At 37.9% G+C, this 17,637-nt stretch overlaps 1 protein-coding gene across 1 annotated transcript in view; it reads right to left on the bottom strand.

The window, feature by feature from the left end:
• The window catches only part of LOC140813798 (uncharacterized), a 30,015-nt gene extending 13,171 nt beyond the window's left edge, over positions 1-16,844 (bottom strand). Inside the window, exons 1-11 of the mRNA XM_073172537.1 lie at positions 16,484-16,844; positions 16,284-16,387; positions 15,589-15,708; positions 15,009-15,098; positions 14,808-14,923; positions 14,446-14,545; positions 7,307-7,378; positions 7,173-7,220; positions 7,018-7,095; positions 6,525-6,644; positions 6,154-6,259 (exon numbers count right to left, since the gene is read on the bottom strand). Coding sequence (XP_073028638.1) covers positions 6,154-6,259; positions 6,525-6,644; positions 7,018-7,095; positions 7,173-7,220; positions 7,307-7,378; positions 14,446-14,545; positions 14,808-14,923; positions 15,009-15,098; positions 15,589-15,708; positions 16,284-16,387; positions 16,484-16,826 — 1,297 coding nt within the window. The 5' untranslated portion in view covers positions 16,827-16,844. The remainder of the gene's footprint in view (positions 1-6,153; positions 6,260-6,524; positions 6,645-7,017; positions 7,096-7,172; positions 7,221-7,306; positions 7,379-14,445; positions 14,546-14,807; positions 14,924-15,008; positions 15,099-15,588; positions 15,709-16,283; positions 16,388-16,483) is intronic.
• Positions 16,845-17,637: the final 793 nt, after the last annotated feature.

Genomic DNA, 17,637 nt, shown 5'->3' on the forward strand with positions numbered 1-17,637 from the left:
TTGTTATTTAAGGAAGTCGTTAGGTTGCATGGTATGCCTAGGACTATTGTATCTGACCGTGATGTTAAATTTTTGAGTTACTTTTTGAAAACTTTGTGGGCTAAGCTTGGCACTAAACTGTTGTTTTCTACTACATATCATCCTCAAACGGATGGACAAACTGAATTTGTTAATAGAACTCTAGGAACACTTTTGCGTGATATACTCAAAAAGAACTTGAAAAATTGGGAAGAATGTTTGTCATTTGTTGAGTTTGCTTATAACCGTAGCGTGCATTCTATTACGAATTATTCACCATTTGAGATTGTTTATGGTTTTAATCCTTTAACTCCTTTGGATTTGATGTCTTTGCCTGTGAGTGAAAGGTTGAACATGGATGGCAAGAAGAAAGCTGAATTCGTTAGAAGTTTGCATGAGAAGGTCAAGAATAACATCGAGAAGAAGAATTTACAATATACGAAGCAAGCCAACAACGGAAGGAAAAAGATGGTTTTTGAAAAAGGAGATTGGGTTTGGTTGCACTTAAGGAAGGAAAGATTTCCAGAAAAACGACGTTCGAAGCTCTTACCTAGGGGTGATGGACCATTTCAAGTGCTTGAAAAGATTAACGACAATGCCTACAAATTAGACCTACCAGGTGTGTAGTGTCCAAATTTAATACACGTATAAACCCATGCATTTATTTAATTATTAAATCATTTAAATTAATTTTAAATGAGTGTTAGCGATGCATGATTTATTTAAATGCATTATTTTAAATTATTTATGTATATGTGATGCACGTTAAAATGTCTTTCGAGTTTCATGTTTCAGGCGATTATTCGAGGCGAGATTGAGGAAAAGAGACCGGCGACGATTGGTGGCAATTTTTTTTAAATGTGGTATTTTATTTTTAAGTTAAGGAGGGGGCATTTTGAATGATTTATTAAGTTTTGGTATTTTAAAAGTTTAATTTAATTGTTAGGTGAGTTTTGAATTTAAAAATTTTTAAAGTCTAGATCATGTACCCTTTTTAATTTTATTAGAGGTGTTGTTAAGTTAAGGGAGAGTTAGTATATTTTTTTTAATTATTAGTGCTAATTATTAATTACTCTAAATTATCTCCCCTTAATTACCTTCTAAACGCACACACACACACATGTTTACACACACTAAACTCACGTATAACACACACAACACACACACTAGTTATTTTTCAGATTTTAAAAGATAGAAAAGTTTAGGGTTCTTCTCCTTCGAGCAGCCGCCCCTCCCCTATTATTTTTCCCTGCAAGTTTCGGTGGATTTTATTGCAAGAAATCGGTGCCACGTTCGTCCCGGATCAAGCCTCGCTTCCTTCTCGCTTCGGTATCGTCGTCACGGTATTTTTAATATCAAAAAGGCACGTATATTCTGTTCTTGATGCATCGATCATGTCATAATATGTGTTGCGTTGTTTTTATGCGTAAAACCATGTATGAAGTGTAGTAGTTTGAGCGGTTATTCGTTTGGATCGATTTTGAAGAAAGATTTTTAGATCCAAAACTCGTTTTTGCTGTTCTTCTTAAAACTGCGATTTTTCCGTCGAGATTTTGAGAAAACTTTCAATTACAAAATTGTAGAACTTTTCGATACCTTCGATTTGATATATGATTCGAAATTTTTGGACGAAAATTGAGTGAGTTATGGCGTTTTTCGTGGGACTGCTCAAACTGCGACTTTTATGAAAATATGTGTTCTCGAGTTTATTTGTTGCAGGCTTCGTTGGAGATCGACGGGCGATCGTTGTTGCACCTAGGTATGATTATTATGACGTTGGGTTGTTATTTGACATGTCGTTTCGTGTCGATAGGTACTCGTACACTCTAGAAGTCGTAGGTAACGTTTTAATGTCAAATGCCACGTTTTGAATGGTATGTGTCGTAGGGCGAGCGTCGTCGCTTTGGGAACTGATACGATAATGTTTTGATGTCATAGCGTGCTAGGATGGGTCTCGGGGTGTCGTTGCATAGTCCGTGCAACCGAGTCTAGAAAGTTGAGCAAAACATGTACAAAATTTTACGTAACTTCGAGGTCCCGCAGGTACACGGACCCGGGGACGGACCCTGACACGGGGTCCGTGCCTTTGTTCTTCCGGAGTGTTTTCTTTCCAGAGTCTGCACGGACCCTTACACGGACCCTGGCACGGGGTCCGTGTCCACCCTTTTTCCTGGAGTCTTTCACCCGAGTCTACACGGACCCCTACACGGAGGTAGGCACTGGGTCCGTGTCCCTCCTTCCTTCCGAGTATCACTTCACCGCACCTAGACGGACCCGTACACGGACCCGGGGTAGGGGTCCGTGTACTCACTGTTTGGGAAAGATCTGTAAGTTATTTTCGGGGTTTGATGTCATGGTTTAGTGCAAAGATTATCCAAGGTCGTGCTATGGGAAATTTTAGAATGCCCTAAGTAATGATTGAACTTGAGAGTAAGTATGATTTCTACATTTAAGTTATGCAAATTCATGTTAGTGTGCAGCAACGGCCCCGATCGAAGTTCCAACGAATCCCTCAACGCCAAGTAAGTATGTTGACGTGCAAAGAAAATATTTTAAGTTTTTGAGGTATGCTAAATGTCTTGTGACCGAAGTATGTTTAGGATTGGAAAGCGTTAAATTATGAACGGGAACCAATCCGCCCGTTAAATTATGAACGGGTTAGATCATGGTTGGAAAGCGTTAAATTATGAACGGGGACCAACCAGCCCGTTAAATTATGAACGGGGATCTTATGTATGTGGCAGTGGATACGTCCCTGTCAGCCCAGTACTGTGGTTTGTCTGATCAGGCATTTATTACGTTATGGGTCACTTGCTTTGAAACATCCTCTACGCAAAATGATGAAGTTACGTATGTTTAAGTATGCAGTATGTTTATGAAAGTTTATGTTGATAGCACGTCTAGTTATGTACGTACTTATGTTCAAGTTTATTATGCTAGTTCAAGTTTCAAGTTATGTATGTTCTAATTTAAAGTTGTATGTGGCTTTATTATTTAGTACTTGTTACTTCCCAGTTTATATTGTTGAGTCTTTAGACTCACTAGACTTGATCGATGCAGGTGACTATGTTGATGAGGAGACGGGAGGTGGCGACCAAGGGGCAGGCTTAGACTGAGTGGGAGGCTAGACCCGAGGACCGCCTACGTTATTTTAAGATTTTAAGCATGAAAACATTTATACTCTGATTTTACGAGTGGATTGTGATACCTTTTGAGACAGCTTTTTCTTTTAGCAAATTTTAATTGTGATGGTTGATTTCAAAGATACTTTATGAATTATGAGTGACGACCGTATGGATGTTTCTATTAAAGAAAATTTTTAATTTTTTCGCAAATTTTAAGTATGAAAATACGGGTCGTTACAAGGTGAGTACAATGTCAGTTCTACTTTTAATGTTAGTGATCTTTCGTTGTTTGATGTAGGAGATGATCAAGATTTGAGGACAAATCCTTTTCAAGAAGGGGAGAATGATGCAAACGTGGTAGATCAAGCACCAAAGAAAGCATGGGAGTCGTTGGAGTTGCTCGAAGGACCTATAACGAGGGGACGTAGCAAGAAGTTTAAAGAAGGACTTCAAGGACTCATGATGAACTACCAAGGAGGATCTACAAATTGGGTGACTAAATTAGAGGAGGTTGGGAATCATGGGAATAATATTGGAGGTCTTTGGAATGTTATTCAAGTGCAATTGCCGAAGGTCCAGCGCACCCGCGCTAAAACAGAGACCGCACCCGCGGTCCAATTGCCGAAGGTCTAGCGCACCCGCGCTAAAACAGGGACCGCACCCGCGGTCTTCTTCCGTGTAGAATTTGTTCACAACTTTCTTTATGACTTTTTACACTACTTTTCATGTATTAATTATTATATATTCAGTGTACATGATTGAAGAACGAACCAATTCAGAATATATCAAATCATTGGAGATTTCTCTCAATTTGCAAGGCTTGTGCTTTGTGTTTATCAAAATCAAACTTATCAAAAATTGCATCTTGTGGCGTTTGTCGATTGTTTTCGCACGGATTGTCAAAACATGTTCTTTGAAGGTTCGTTTGAAATTCAATTGTTTTATCGTTGATATTTGTTGCTAAGTTATAATCGCTTAGAGGTGAATATCACAAAATCGTTACTTGTTTCAAAAGATCGGGACAACATAATCGTTCCTTGTTTGTTATTGAATTGAGGGTGCGATTTCTATATTCGTGCTTACCTTTCATTCGTACGAGGATTTGTATCAAGTCGTTTCTCTCAAGGGGGTCGACTTACTTTGATAAAGTCGGTGTTAAGTGCGATGTCACCTTAATTCATGTCTCTATTTAAAGTGCCAATTCGGGTGGCCAAAAGAATGGAAAAATTGATTAGGATTTCTTATGGCACGGAGCAGACGGGTAGATGCATTGCCGTGTTGTTGGGTGGGATCAAGTGTGTAAACCGAGGGACAGGGGAGGCCTGGGATTGTAGAATATTTGTTTGAGGAACAAGGCACTTCTCGGAAAATAGTGGTGGAGATGTTCAGTGGGAAGGGAGACATTGTGGAAAAAAAAGTAATCAAGAGCATTTATGGACTTCAAGATAAGAGGTGAGATGTGGGGTTGGCTAGGATCTCGACATTCAGAAACCCTTGAAAATTCATCCCTCGGTCTTACCCGGCTTTTCATCGATTGATTAGGCCGGGTAATGCTGTCGCTGATGATCCTCGCCGCCGGGTACCGCGGTTACACGTAGATGGATCCATCGACTGACATGATGAGACGAAAGTCACGGCTAATGAACGGAATTCAAATTAAGAAATTTAACATGTATATGCTGACACGACGATACACGCTATGATTATTAACATGTTTTGACAGGACACATTTACGCATACGATATGATAACATGATGGGACAGGTTTTGACACGTTATGATTTTTACACGATAAGCTCATGTTCTTGTTTTTTTAAGATTCATGAAATGTATGTTGATTATGCTATTTTTCACTGCTTTGTGCTACGTATATATACTTGTTATTACTGGTACAGGCGTGTTGAGTCTTTAGACTCACACTAGGCATGTGTGATGCAGGTGAGCATTTTGATCAGGAGACAGGAGGTGCCGAAAACTGAGTAGGAAGGCGGGGTGTACGGTGACATGACCCAAGGACCATTACTTTTCCACACATTGATTTATGGACTTTTGAGAGGAGTTTACACATTTCATATACGTTGAGGATATTACGATTTTTACTCTTTTACATTTACGTTTGATATTGGTCATTTTAAACTGTGATATTTTTACTGCCGAATAAAGACGATTATTTTAAATGTTATTTTGTAATGGCGAGCTTTTTTAAAAAAAAAAATTCGCATTTTAAAACCACTAGACGTTTCATAAAGGGTTACTCCATTTCAAACCTCGATAAAATTCGTCTTACTGTTTTATTCTCTGTTGGAATTTTGCTCATATTTGTCGAAGACATTACTATTTAGCATTTCACACCATGTTATGGCTAATTTGAGTAGCATTGTTAGTGTTAAAACTTTTCAAGAAAACAATTGCTATTCCTGCATTCAGGTAAAGAACAGCTTTAAAAATCACTACAAGCGAAAAAATGCAATAATATCTTCACCCTTCATTTAGATCATTTCAGAAAGCTCCACAGGGGCAAACCCTATGTAATCGAGAATCTTTCGATGCTTTGACCCCAGCGATGGAACTCGGATTTTTTCTACCTAACAACCAGGACCAACACCTTGTGATCAAGGTTCTTTCAATGCCTAGAACCCACTCATGGAACTCCTAGGGCGAAACACAAAACTTCCCTGCCAAAACTAAAATGTGACACACTGGGATTAAAAAACACAGAGAGAGAGAGAGAGAATCACCAATTGGTTTCATTCATATGTTAAAGGTGATCCTAACTGGCTAGTTCGCACCAAGGAATGTTAATCTTAGTTTGCTTCTGGATTCCATTTAAAAATTTATTCATGTAAGTCTACATATGCATGTACAGGAATGTCTAGGCTTATATTTAAGCCTCGCACCCAAAAAAAAAAACCACAAAGAAATACCAGGTAAATAAAATCATCAGAATTTAATATCACGGATCAAGAAAGCATTCAATAGAATTAAAGGATTAACACACTAAGTATGATCACCTGGACGAGCTTTGAAACATGGGCGCATGAGACCCTCGCCAGTCACCACTTCATACATTGGGTGTGACATCTGAAAAAACTCAGGCTTCCTTGCAGAGACTATAACCTATAAAGACAACCAGTCACATCGTTACAACACTCGAGTCTAGAATGATTCATTTCAACTAGTTACATTGAATGATAAACAATAAACAATACTGCTTGCAGAACATCATAACTAATTTTTCTATGTGAAGGAACATTCACCACTTCAAGTTTCTGAGTTATGTCATAGAAGGTATCACAACACTTTGACCAAAGGCAAAAAGACAGAAATTGAAGCTGGTTCATTCTACAGTCAATTCAGGTACAGTTTCAATAGGTACTCTCACCATGTCAAACAGGTCTCTCCAGTTGATATCATTTGGAAGAAATCTGTTGAAAGAATGCTGCATCATTTTGTCGGTGTAATGGTAGTCTGAGTTGGTAATAAGCAAGAGTCTTTTGCCAGCCTGATAGAAAAAAGTAGACAATTTAACAAGCAATTGTCCTTTAATTCCAAATAAAATGTACTACTTTGGTTTTTTTTACGTAAAAAGACTCGTTCATTTACTAAAAAGTATTATTTTATAAAGTTCTATTGCTTGAAAAGTAACAAGATAATAACTACTTGCGTTAAGGCATCAAAATTTCCGCGTCATTGATCGTCTAATATTTTTTTGGATGGTTGATTTCTGTCCATTGAGTTCAGTAGCAAGAAGTTCTTAATTCCTTCAATATGATTATAACAAAGAATTACCAAATGTGCTGGTGGATTATACATTAGAGATAATTGAGCAATAACCATGCTGGACCCAAAAGTATTCCAAAGAAAATCAAAAGTACCTCTTTCTGATCTAATAGTGCCAAAGGTAGCTCAGGATCAGGTTCCACAAAGAGTTCAGGCTTGGACATAATCTCATTCTGTGGGTTTGCCATTGGATTAAACGAAGCTTGGTGCAACTGCAAATTCGAAAGTTAACGACATAACGGAGGAATACCTTCAGCTGGCCTTCAACATGTGCCCTGAAGAGTGCTTTCTCAACTGCCTAAATCCAATAGCGACAGTGTGAGGCTGTGAGCAAAGAAATTTTTTTCCAAATTCAGATTCCATGCGATGTTTTCAAGAACAAACCTTGTAAAGCCCTTTATAATCAAGTGGTCCAATATCGGCTGCTATAGCTCCTTCATCCAATCTATCTACCATCTGAATTTGAAGACAAACAATGGAGAGTTAAGTGGCCATTTATCTAATCCATCCGCCTTCAAATTTGCAACATAATCCAAGGAAGGTTTAAGCAGTCATGAAAGCCAACACATTAGGATTATATGTAAACCTCAGAGAGAAAATTTTAAGGTAAAACTAAAAGTTCACTATCTCCATTAGTTTTGATTTCCAAAAAATGAAAAAGAAATTTAGAAGATTGACTCCACAGTGCAGCGGCAACTTTTACACCAACTTCATCTACTCTCCACAGAAAAAAGACTGAAAATGGTTGCTTGTCAGAAATTTTTGAAAGTGCCTCCAAAACTGTAAAAAGAAATGTTATTTTTACCAATCAAGAATGAAAACTTAAGGCATAATTCTATACGCCATTATAAAATGAGGGATTATGTGAGGATTAAGCACTATTAAGCATGAAGCATGACAAAATAAGTTGTGATTTGGTCAAAAGGGGTCAATCTACGTTTGAACGCGTTGAGCGCACATAACACCTTAAAAGAGGCAGTTTTTTAGTTTCAAGTTTCAAATTGGATTTAAATATTAACAAATTCAAAATATTTCATCCAATAAAAACCCAAATAAAAAAATCGAAAAAAAATCCAAATTAAAAAACTCGATTAAAAGTCCCAAATGAAAAATCCAACAAAAAATCCTTCCTGTTTTCTCGTTCCACTCATAAAAATCCTTCAATTCAAATGAAAAAAATCTAAAAGATAATCAGCATCAAAAGAAAAAATTCATTGTCTGCAATCATTCGGTCATAAATTTATTATTTTTATGTATTATTTATCTATAAATTAGTTTGAAATACTTAAGTCTATGCCCGTACGAAATGCACTTAAGTTTGTAAAATTTCAAGCTTCAACTCAACACTTTGCGATGCTTTGCACTTTTAGAACCTTGACGCCATAGGACCCTCTATCTAAACCATAAACCTTCTCACTTTTCTCAAACAGTGAGATTTTACAAGGAGAGACATAACAAACCATTCAAGCAACGGAGTCAACCAATCAAAGATGCATTTTCAGGGTATGAATTGTAACCTATTCATGCCGCTGTGTCTTGCAAGTTAGATATTGGACTTTATATAGACAGATATATCGTCACTAGCAAAAGATAAATACGTAGGCAGGTGTGCCCAAGCGGCCATTTCCGCCAGCCACAGCACGCCAGGCCGAGATAGGCGCGCCCCAGCGGTTAAAAAGGCCGCCCAGCGCGCCTCTATGCGAGAACATTGCGCCCCAGCGCCCAAAAGCACTCGCCCCGGCGCACTGCATTGCAGAATTCAACATGAAAACCCTAACTTATGATTTTTGTTGTATTTTTACCATTTGTATATTTAAACAAATTGTAAAAACATTATTAGATAGATTATAGATAATTATTGACTGGTTTTGTGAGTTTTTTCTCACAACAAGAAAGCTTCGGCTTTGTTTCACACTTTTGTGTGTTTTTATAAAATCAAACTTATCAAGTAGGCAGGCGTTTGTCGATTGTTCTTCACTCGAATTTTCAAAGACGAATTCTTTGAAGGTTTGCTTGAGATCAATTGTTTATATGTGTTATTTGTTACTAAACCGCGTGATTTAAGGAAGAATTACTCGTTTTCAAAGATTAAAGATCATGGTTAAAGAAATCTTGTTGTTCATTGAATTGAGGGCGCAACAGGGTCTACTTCGCGTTTGTTTTCCTTGGGTAACCGGATTCGCATCAACTATTTTCAACTAAAGTGCAAGAGGCCATCTAAAATATTACTGTATCCATGTACTAAATCGACACAACATTGTCGGTTTTTGGGATAGAGCTTCAGAGAAAACAAATGTTTTCCATTGTATTTCCAACCTTTCCAGTACATGATATATAAAGAAGAAATAATCATAAGCTATCCTAATCTAGAGGAATTCAAAAAATATCCTAATCTAGAAGAATCCAATACTTCTATAGGATGACCATCTTCCACTTTTAATTCATCGAGAAGTCTCTTGAGCCATATTCCTTCAAAAATTCCGTCAGACAATGCATGAAACTCTGCTTCAGCGCTACTACGAGCTACCACAGGTTGCTTCTTGCTCTGCCATGTTACCAAGTTCCCCCATACAAATGTGCAATATCCTGACGTGGAATGTCTGTCTGTAGGAGATCCAGCCCAATCAGCATCACTATACACTTTGATTTTTCGGATAGATGATTTCCTAAAGAGTAGTCCATTGCCAATTGTCCCTTTCAGATATCTCAAAACTCGATGTGCAGCATCCAAGTGTTCTTCTGTCGGAGTATTCATGAATTGACTGATAGCACTAACCACAAATGCAACATCCGGTCGTGTATGTACTAGGTATATAAGTTTGCCAACTAGCATTGATATCTCCCTTGATGTTTGGATCCATCGGAATACCCACAAGTTTGCACCCTAACATACCAGTTTCTTTCAGTAAGTCAAGAACATATTTTCGATGGGAAATTGAAATACCCAGAGACGATCTTGCCACTTCCATTCCCGAAAAATACTTTAGCCAAGTTCTTTTATTTTGAATTCTTTCGAGAGAATCGGTTTCACGTGGGCCATTTTGTCTGTATGATTTACTGTTACAACGCCATCCACGTGCACTATAATGGTAGAAATCTCCCCTTCTTTAGAGTGTTTCACAAATAATGTGTGATCAGATTGACATTGAGTGTAGCCATGTATCTTCAACACACTGGTAAATCGATGGAACCAGGCTCTAGGTGATTGTTTAAGCCCATATAGTGACTTTCTCAATCTGCACACCTTATTTTTTGTATCTGTTGATTCAAAGCCTATAGGAATGTTCATGTACACTTCTTCTTCAAGGTCGCCATTGAGAAATGCATTCTTAACATCAAGCTGATACAAAGGCCAGTCTAGGTTGGCTGCAATAGACAACTGAATTCGAATAGTGTTGAGTTGGGCAACAGGAGCGAAAGTTTCTTGGTAGTCAATACCATAAGTTTGTGTATACCCTTTAACCACAAGTCTTGCTTTGAACCGCTCTATACTTCCATCGGCCTTATGTTTGATTGTGAAGATCCATTTACATCCAACAGGTTTCTTTCCAGCTGGGAGACCAGCGATTTGCCATGTATGATTCTTCTCAAGTGCTATGTTTTCATCATAAACAGCAGTCTTCCAGTTCAGATGACTGAGAGCTTCATTAATGTCCCTTGGAACCTGAATCTGGTCTATAGTGGAAAGAAAAGCACCATAATCGGGATCAGACGTACCTTGTGTGGTTTTTCTGAATTTGACAGCGGAGAGTAGTCATGGACAAGTTGATTTTGTACAAGCTGTACATTTTTTTGATGATGTATCTTTCGGGAATAGACATGAGGTAGTGGGCTGATTATATTTTTTCAGCTTGCTCATTGATGGATGGACAAGATGGCTCGAGGATCGGTTCAATGTATGGTGTTTTGGGTGGTTCATCGTTTGAAGACTCCCCTTGAACCGATGTATTGGGATAGAATGATCCAGACTCAAAAAAGGTAACATCCATGGAAGAGTAAATTTTTTTTGTGACGGGAGAATAGCACTCGTACCCTTTCTGGTTAGGAGAATAACCAAGAAATATGCATTTGACAGCACATGGTTCGAGTTTGCCGCGATTATGGGAGCGGATGTGAACAAAGCATGAGCAACCAAAAACCTTAAGGGGAATCTCGTGAAGATGTGAGTTGGGGAAAAATTTCTGGAAGCATTGGATAGGGGTTTGAAAATTTAGGATCTGAGAGGGCATCCGACTAATGAGATAAGTGGCTGGGAGGATGGCATCACCCCAGTGGGACTTTGGGACATTCATAGTGAAAAGAAGTGATCGAGCAACTTCAAGGAGGTGACGATTTTTTCGCTCAGACACTGTTTTGTTGGGGTGTATCAACGCAAGAACTTTGGTGAATAATCCCATGCATTTGCAAGTAACCCCCCAAAACAGAATTGAAGTAGTCCCTTGCTCTGTTTGTTCGTAAAATTTGAATATAGGTAGAAAATTGTGTCTGAATCATGGTGTGGAAATGTTTGAAAATCTGTGAAGTCTCTGATTTATCTTTCATCAAGAACACCCACGAAAGACGTGTATGATCATCGACAAATAAAATAAACCAGCGAGTGCCACTCATATTGTTTACGTTTGAGGGACCCCAGATGTCACTGTCTATAAGAGAAAATGGTTTTGATGGTTTGTAACGATTAGGCGTGAAAGTTGTACGAGTATGTTTAGATAATTGACAATATCGCATTTAAGAGCAGAATTTTATTTTTTAATTTTTTTTATAGGAAACATTATTTTATCATCAAGAATTACTTAATACAACAGCGGATAAGCAATCCGCATAACAGCGTTGAAAAGAAAATTCAAAAATCAAAGGATTACAAGATTACATCGCCTTCATCAGGAACAAACATAATCCCAATCCCTAACTAAATCCGAAATACTTAGATGTTTGAACTCTGGCAAAACAACCGACCAACTCGCAACCCTTAATTTTATTTTTTCCCAGACTACTACATCCAATGACTCAGACTTTCTTCAAGTATTCTACTGTTCCTTTCCAACCATATTGACCAAAACGTGCAGTGGACAATCATAGACCAGAATCTCGAATGTCTTGTTCGTGCTTCGAAACTCGTTTCAAAGAAGAACATGTCTGTAGCTTTTTTCGGAAACGTCCATAAAAAACCCATCTCTTGTAGCACCTTTATCCAAATGCTATATGAGAAAGAACAATGCAATAACAAGTGATCCTGACTTTCCTCTTGATTTCGGCAAAGACAACACCAATTCGGGCTTAGAGCACATTTTTATTATTGAACAAAAAGGGAAACAACTGTGAAGATACCAAAAATTTGGATGGCCTAATCGATAATGCCACAATAAGATATCATTATCCTTGTTTTACATTGAAATAGAATGAGAGCAGAAAGGCTGGGAAGGACTTGGGTTTGGAGAACTCTTGGAAACATTCATCTTGAGAAGATACAGTCCAACACAAAGATCAGCACTGTCAATCTTCCTCCCCGATGCCGAATCCTGGAAAACACACGAATCAACAGAGAACTTAGCAATGCATCTGAGATCATTACTGAGCACACTTACAGACAACAGATTACATGCAAGATCTGGTACAAACAAAACTGTACGAAGGTGAATATCATCAGTCAATTGAATTGATCCATAACCAGCAACTCTCGATAATGATCCATTTGCAATTTGACTGTATTCGAAGCATTACAATGGCTAAAGGACTGAAAATAGTTCATATTTCCAGTCATGTGGTCAGACGCACCCGACTCTACTATCCAGGATGACAGTTCATGTTGGGCAATTGAAGCAAATGAGAAAATACCTGCATGAGCCATATTACTAGTGCCAGTGAGTGAGGAAGAAGTGGCAAGAGTATTCTGACCAATCAGTTTTTGGAGTAGTTCAAGTTCTTTGGTGAAAGGCTGTTGAGGTTGCTGATCTACAGGATGTTTTTCTGTTACTGCTGCATTGGCTCGTCTTTCACGTGCTGGCTTCCAATCCACAGGCTTCCCATGGATTTTCCAACATGTTTCCAGCGTATGAGTGGAATTTCGGCATTTGGAGCACCATGGACGACATGTCTTCATATGGGTTTGTGGGGGTCGCATTGCACCAAAATCATCGGCAGCGGAGAACAAATGATTCTGCGTAGCTAGTGCAGAACTATCGACGGACAGTGGAGGAACTAGAGGACCCAACATGACTTTTCTATGGCTTTCCTCGTGATGCACTTCTGAAAAAACAGCACGAAGACCAGGGAGAGGTCTTGTGCCCAATATCCATCCGCGCACTTAATCCAGTGTAGTGTTGAGGCCCGATAAAAATTTGAAGATGCATTTCCTTTCCACAATCACACGATATAAACCACCATCATCAGAGCACTTCCACTCATGAGTCTCGAATCTGTTGCCGTAGTCGAGTGAGGGAATTAAAATACACCATAACAGTGCAGTCACCTTGATGGAGGTCCTGAAGGTTGCTTTCAACAGCGAATAATTCTAATGTATTATCCTTGGTTGAATGTGTATCACAGGCGGCCTCCCATATGTCTTTGGCAGTGGTATAGAGGAGAAAATTTTCACTTATTCAGTCGTCATGGAGTTGATCAACCAATACATTACCATATAATTTTCGGAATTCCAGGCCTAAACTTGGAGTCGGATTTTTCAGGTCGATTCGACGTACCGGTGATGAATTCATCTTTTCCTCTTCCACAGATGAACATCATTATAGATTGTGACCATTGTAGGTAGTTTTGCCCATTTAATTTGTGGCAAGTGATCGGGATAGAGGAGGTATCGGCGGCCGCAAGAGTGATGGGCACTACTGGAGTTGCGGAGCTGGAAGCTGAAGATTTGGGATAGAGCTTGAGAGAAAACAAATGTTTTCCATTGTATTTCCAACCTTTCCAGTACATGATATATAAAGCAGAAATAATCATAAGCTATCCTAATCTAGAAGAATCCAAAATATCTTAATCTAAAAGAGTTTAAAACACAATCAAAGATAAATCATTAACTTATATACTAAGTAGATAATTATCCATTATCTACTTGTTAAATAATATACTTTATTATTCAACAAACATAATTCTCAGGCACACTAGTAAAATCTATATCTAATATTACCACAAAACCAGGCAGATATTTTGTTATATTTCAGAAATATGTAAAGGTTCAAAATATGTATAGAATTATTTTGGGTCAATATCTAGAGTTAATATAGGTACTTTCATAAATTTGATCCATCATATGCCAACAACTACAGTAGACACTCTTCGCAGTTAAGAGGATATTCCAAAGGCGGATGTAAAGTAGATTTATTTAGTTCTGAACATTTTTCTGTGCATTTGGACAGTTCATATTAAAGGGATGTAAAATAAAAGAAGAAAAAATCACTCTTCTCAAAGAATAAAAGAAATGAAAGACTATGCTGATGAATGCAATATTTTATTTACTTCCCCAGAAATTACAAATAAAACAATAGTGCTTAAATGCAAAAATTATGTACCTGCATATAAGCCACTGCCTCCGAAACAGAGAATAATGTGTTGAGAAACTCCCACCGGCTCTGCTTGCGCAAATCCACAAGTTCTCTCCCGTACATCTCACTTTATGCATAGAAAGTCAATGTGTTCTAGTGAAATATATCTCAAACTTTGTCAATAGTGCACATCCAATGAGGGTGTAGGAAACCTAAACTACCGAAATTGCTAATGAATGTATAAATGAAAGAGTAAAAGCATAAGTTACGCAAAGAAAAGTGTAGCATATTTTTTGCCAAAAGCTCCCTCGCCTATCTGGTTTTTGGAGCTATGTGTTGTCATTCACTTTCAACGTTTAAAAGCCAGATAAGTAAGGCTTTAGACGCACCTCACTGTTTGGGTTGACAACATTTTTGTGCCATGCATAGCGCGCTTAACATATCCGAATCGATCTGCTTTAACTAAATTTCCTCTCTCTTTATCCATCACTAGGCCCCTAATGACCTACGAGATTAAAGAAGCAGGAGACTCGTAGAATCATGTGGAGATAGAATGCAGTACTACGTTATGCAATAGATGTATATCATACCAGATCTGGGTCAAATGCAAGTCCATCAACAGGGAACCCCATATTTCTCAAATTGTCCATGCAATAGTCATAAGCCCTCCCCTCCCATGCCTGCAAGCATATATATCATTCCATGGTTCAAATTCTTCGTGGAAGCAGCACATGCATTGTATGCAATCCACAAAATGTTAGAAAGAAGTAAATATAGTGCATGAAAATTTTAACACTTCTGGTTAGCTTATAGATACAATTTGAGTAACTAAGTTTAAGCTAGCTTCTGGTGCAAGGACATTTTTTTACGCAATAGCATCTTGATACATGGATATATAAATCCTTCCAGTCAAGAAGGCATATATGATAATCAGGCTTCTAAGTTTAATCTATCTTATGTCAGCATATCTTTAAGCTTATGAAAGCCATTTCCAGACAAGACAACCTAGATGGTAATCTTGCTTCTAAGTTATATATCTTATGTAAGCATATCGTTAAGCTAGGCAAAATAACTCTACATGGGATTGTTGAATGAGGAAACTGAAGGCAAAAGCGAAAGAATTATATTTCTGATTTGATCAGGTAAAGAAGTAGCAGAATCTTTGATTACCATAACATTGTAGTGCATTAATGTGTAGTCCATATCATATCCAATTACACTAATTGATCTTAGATTCAATGTCCGACTACAAAATATGCCGCGGGGAGAATGTCTAGCAGAAAATGGATCCTGCATAAAGATTAAATAAAACTAAAGTTAAAAGAGTCAGCACAATAAACAAGTAAAACAGCAGTTTTGAATGTTGAAGCTCAAATTGGGAAAAATGGATTTTTGGCAACCCACGAGCTTGAGTTTTGAAACAAGCTATATATTTGCTTAATAATCCCAAACTTAAAGACTGAAACCCATGGCATCAGATGCAAAATATTAAGAGGTAAAGCAAAACCATCTGTCTAAAGATGTAACATAATTAAATTGCAAAGCTAAGAGTTCAATCAGCAAAATCGTAGGAGTGAGCAGAGATGTGTGTGTGTGTGTGTGTGTGTGTGAACTCCAGGAGTGAAAGCATTCTCCGTTACTGGCCTGGTGATGGCAAGCTCACATGCAGATTCGGTGCCGAAAAGTCGCACATTTATTATTCAGCATCACAAACAGCGTAAAATGAACCAATGTACCAAACAAATCGATTTAAAAATAGGATTTTGTTCAGTCTCGAAAATAAATAAACAAAAGGATTTTATGGACCATCAAGAATAAATGATGATATCGAGTGGACTCTGGAGTATAGATAAGCAATAACGCACGGGAATGCCCAAGTGATTAATCAAGTGCTCTGCTTCTTGAGCTTCCACTTTGGCCACCTCCTCGATGGGGCCTTCTTCTAAACTCGACTCTCCGTCGTCAAGCCCTGCAGACAACCAGGACAATGAAGACTCCTACACGCATGAACACATCTTTTAATAGCAAAGACAAACCAAACAAATGCATAGACGAAATGGGGTACCAAAATTAAGGTTTAGGTCGCCTCTGGTGCTCTGACCAAGATAGTCGAAACCAGACTTGCTCACAGAGAACACGTCCGAGGCGGTGCATCGGCAAACCATTGCAGAACGAGGAAGGGTGACGACTGAGGGTTGTCGGAGAAACACAACGCTCTCACTCCTCTTTCCGACAGGTAAACTTGCATAGGTAGCGGCGTCGATGGCTTTGGCCGCCATTCCAGCACTTAGATTCCGCTCCCAACAATCAAAACTCATAGGCAACAGCAAATGATGCGAAGCAGAAGACGAACGTAAGTGAAACTGGGGAGAGTGGGGATTAGCGCGTGGCTGGATTTCTAATAACATGCTTTGGCAGCCATTTTCCTACAAAAATTAATCAATACTTTAAATTATTTTTTTCAATTCTTTGTGACCATGTGACAATTAATACAAGTAATTTTCTTTCAAAATATAGATGAAACGTTTTTCATATCACTCCGAACATATTGTGAAACCAAGTATTACTTTAAATCATAGCCATATTTTTGTTCAAGAAATTCGAACAACTTTTATTTGATGATGATAAAACTTGACATAGGATTTTGTAAATTGAATTTGTGTCTTGTGGCGTAATCAGAAATATTTTTTTTAGTGAGCAAAATGTTTTTAAATATTAATTCGAACTTCATATAATAGAAATAATAGGATCCAAAGAAGCATGCCAAATTTTATAAATATTCATTTGAATTTCACATTATAGAAATAAAAAAAAAAAAAAAAAGGTAAAGAAACATACTGAATTCTTATTTAAGTTTTTTTTCAATACATCAAACTTTTTTATGATAAATTATGTTTCAATACCCAGAGTAACATTGTTCACTATATAAAGAATCATGGTATTTACTAGAAAGTCATTTTCCATTTTATTACGAAGTGGCGTCTTAATGAGTTTCATCCTTGAAAAATATCTTTCTATATATAGTAGATCTAGAAACTGGAAGATTCAAAATAAATCGAACCAACCTATCAATCAAAGGATAGATAACCGACCTCGTTGTTATGGCCAATGTTTGGCATAAATGGTGCAAAGAATCAAGAATCTGAAATTGCACATGACACGGTCAGAGCCGTACCTTATGTAAGGCCAAAGAGGTCACCGTCTCGGGGCCCGGCCTTA

Source organism: Primulina eburnea, chromosome 15, assembly GCF_022965805.1.
Source record: "Primulina eburnea isolate SZY01 chromosome 15, ASM2296580v1, whole genome shotgun sequence".
Classification (NCBI taxonomy): domain Eukaryota; kingdom Viridiplantae; phylum Streptophyta; class Magnoliopsida; order Lamiales; family Gesneriaceae; genus Primulina; species Primulina eburnea.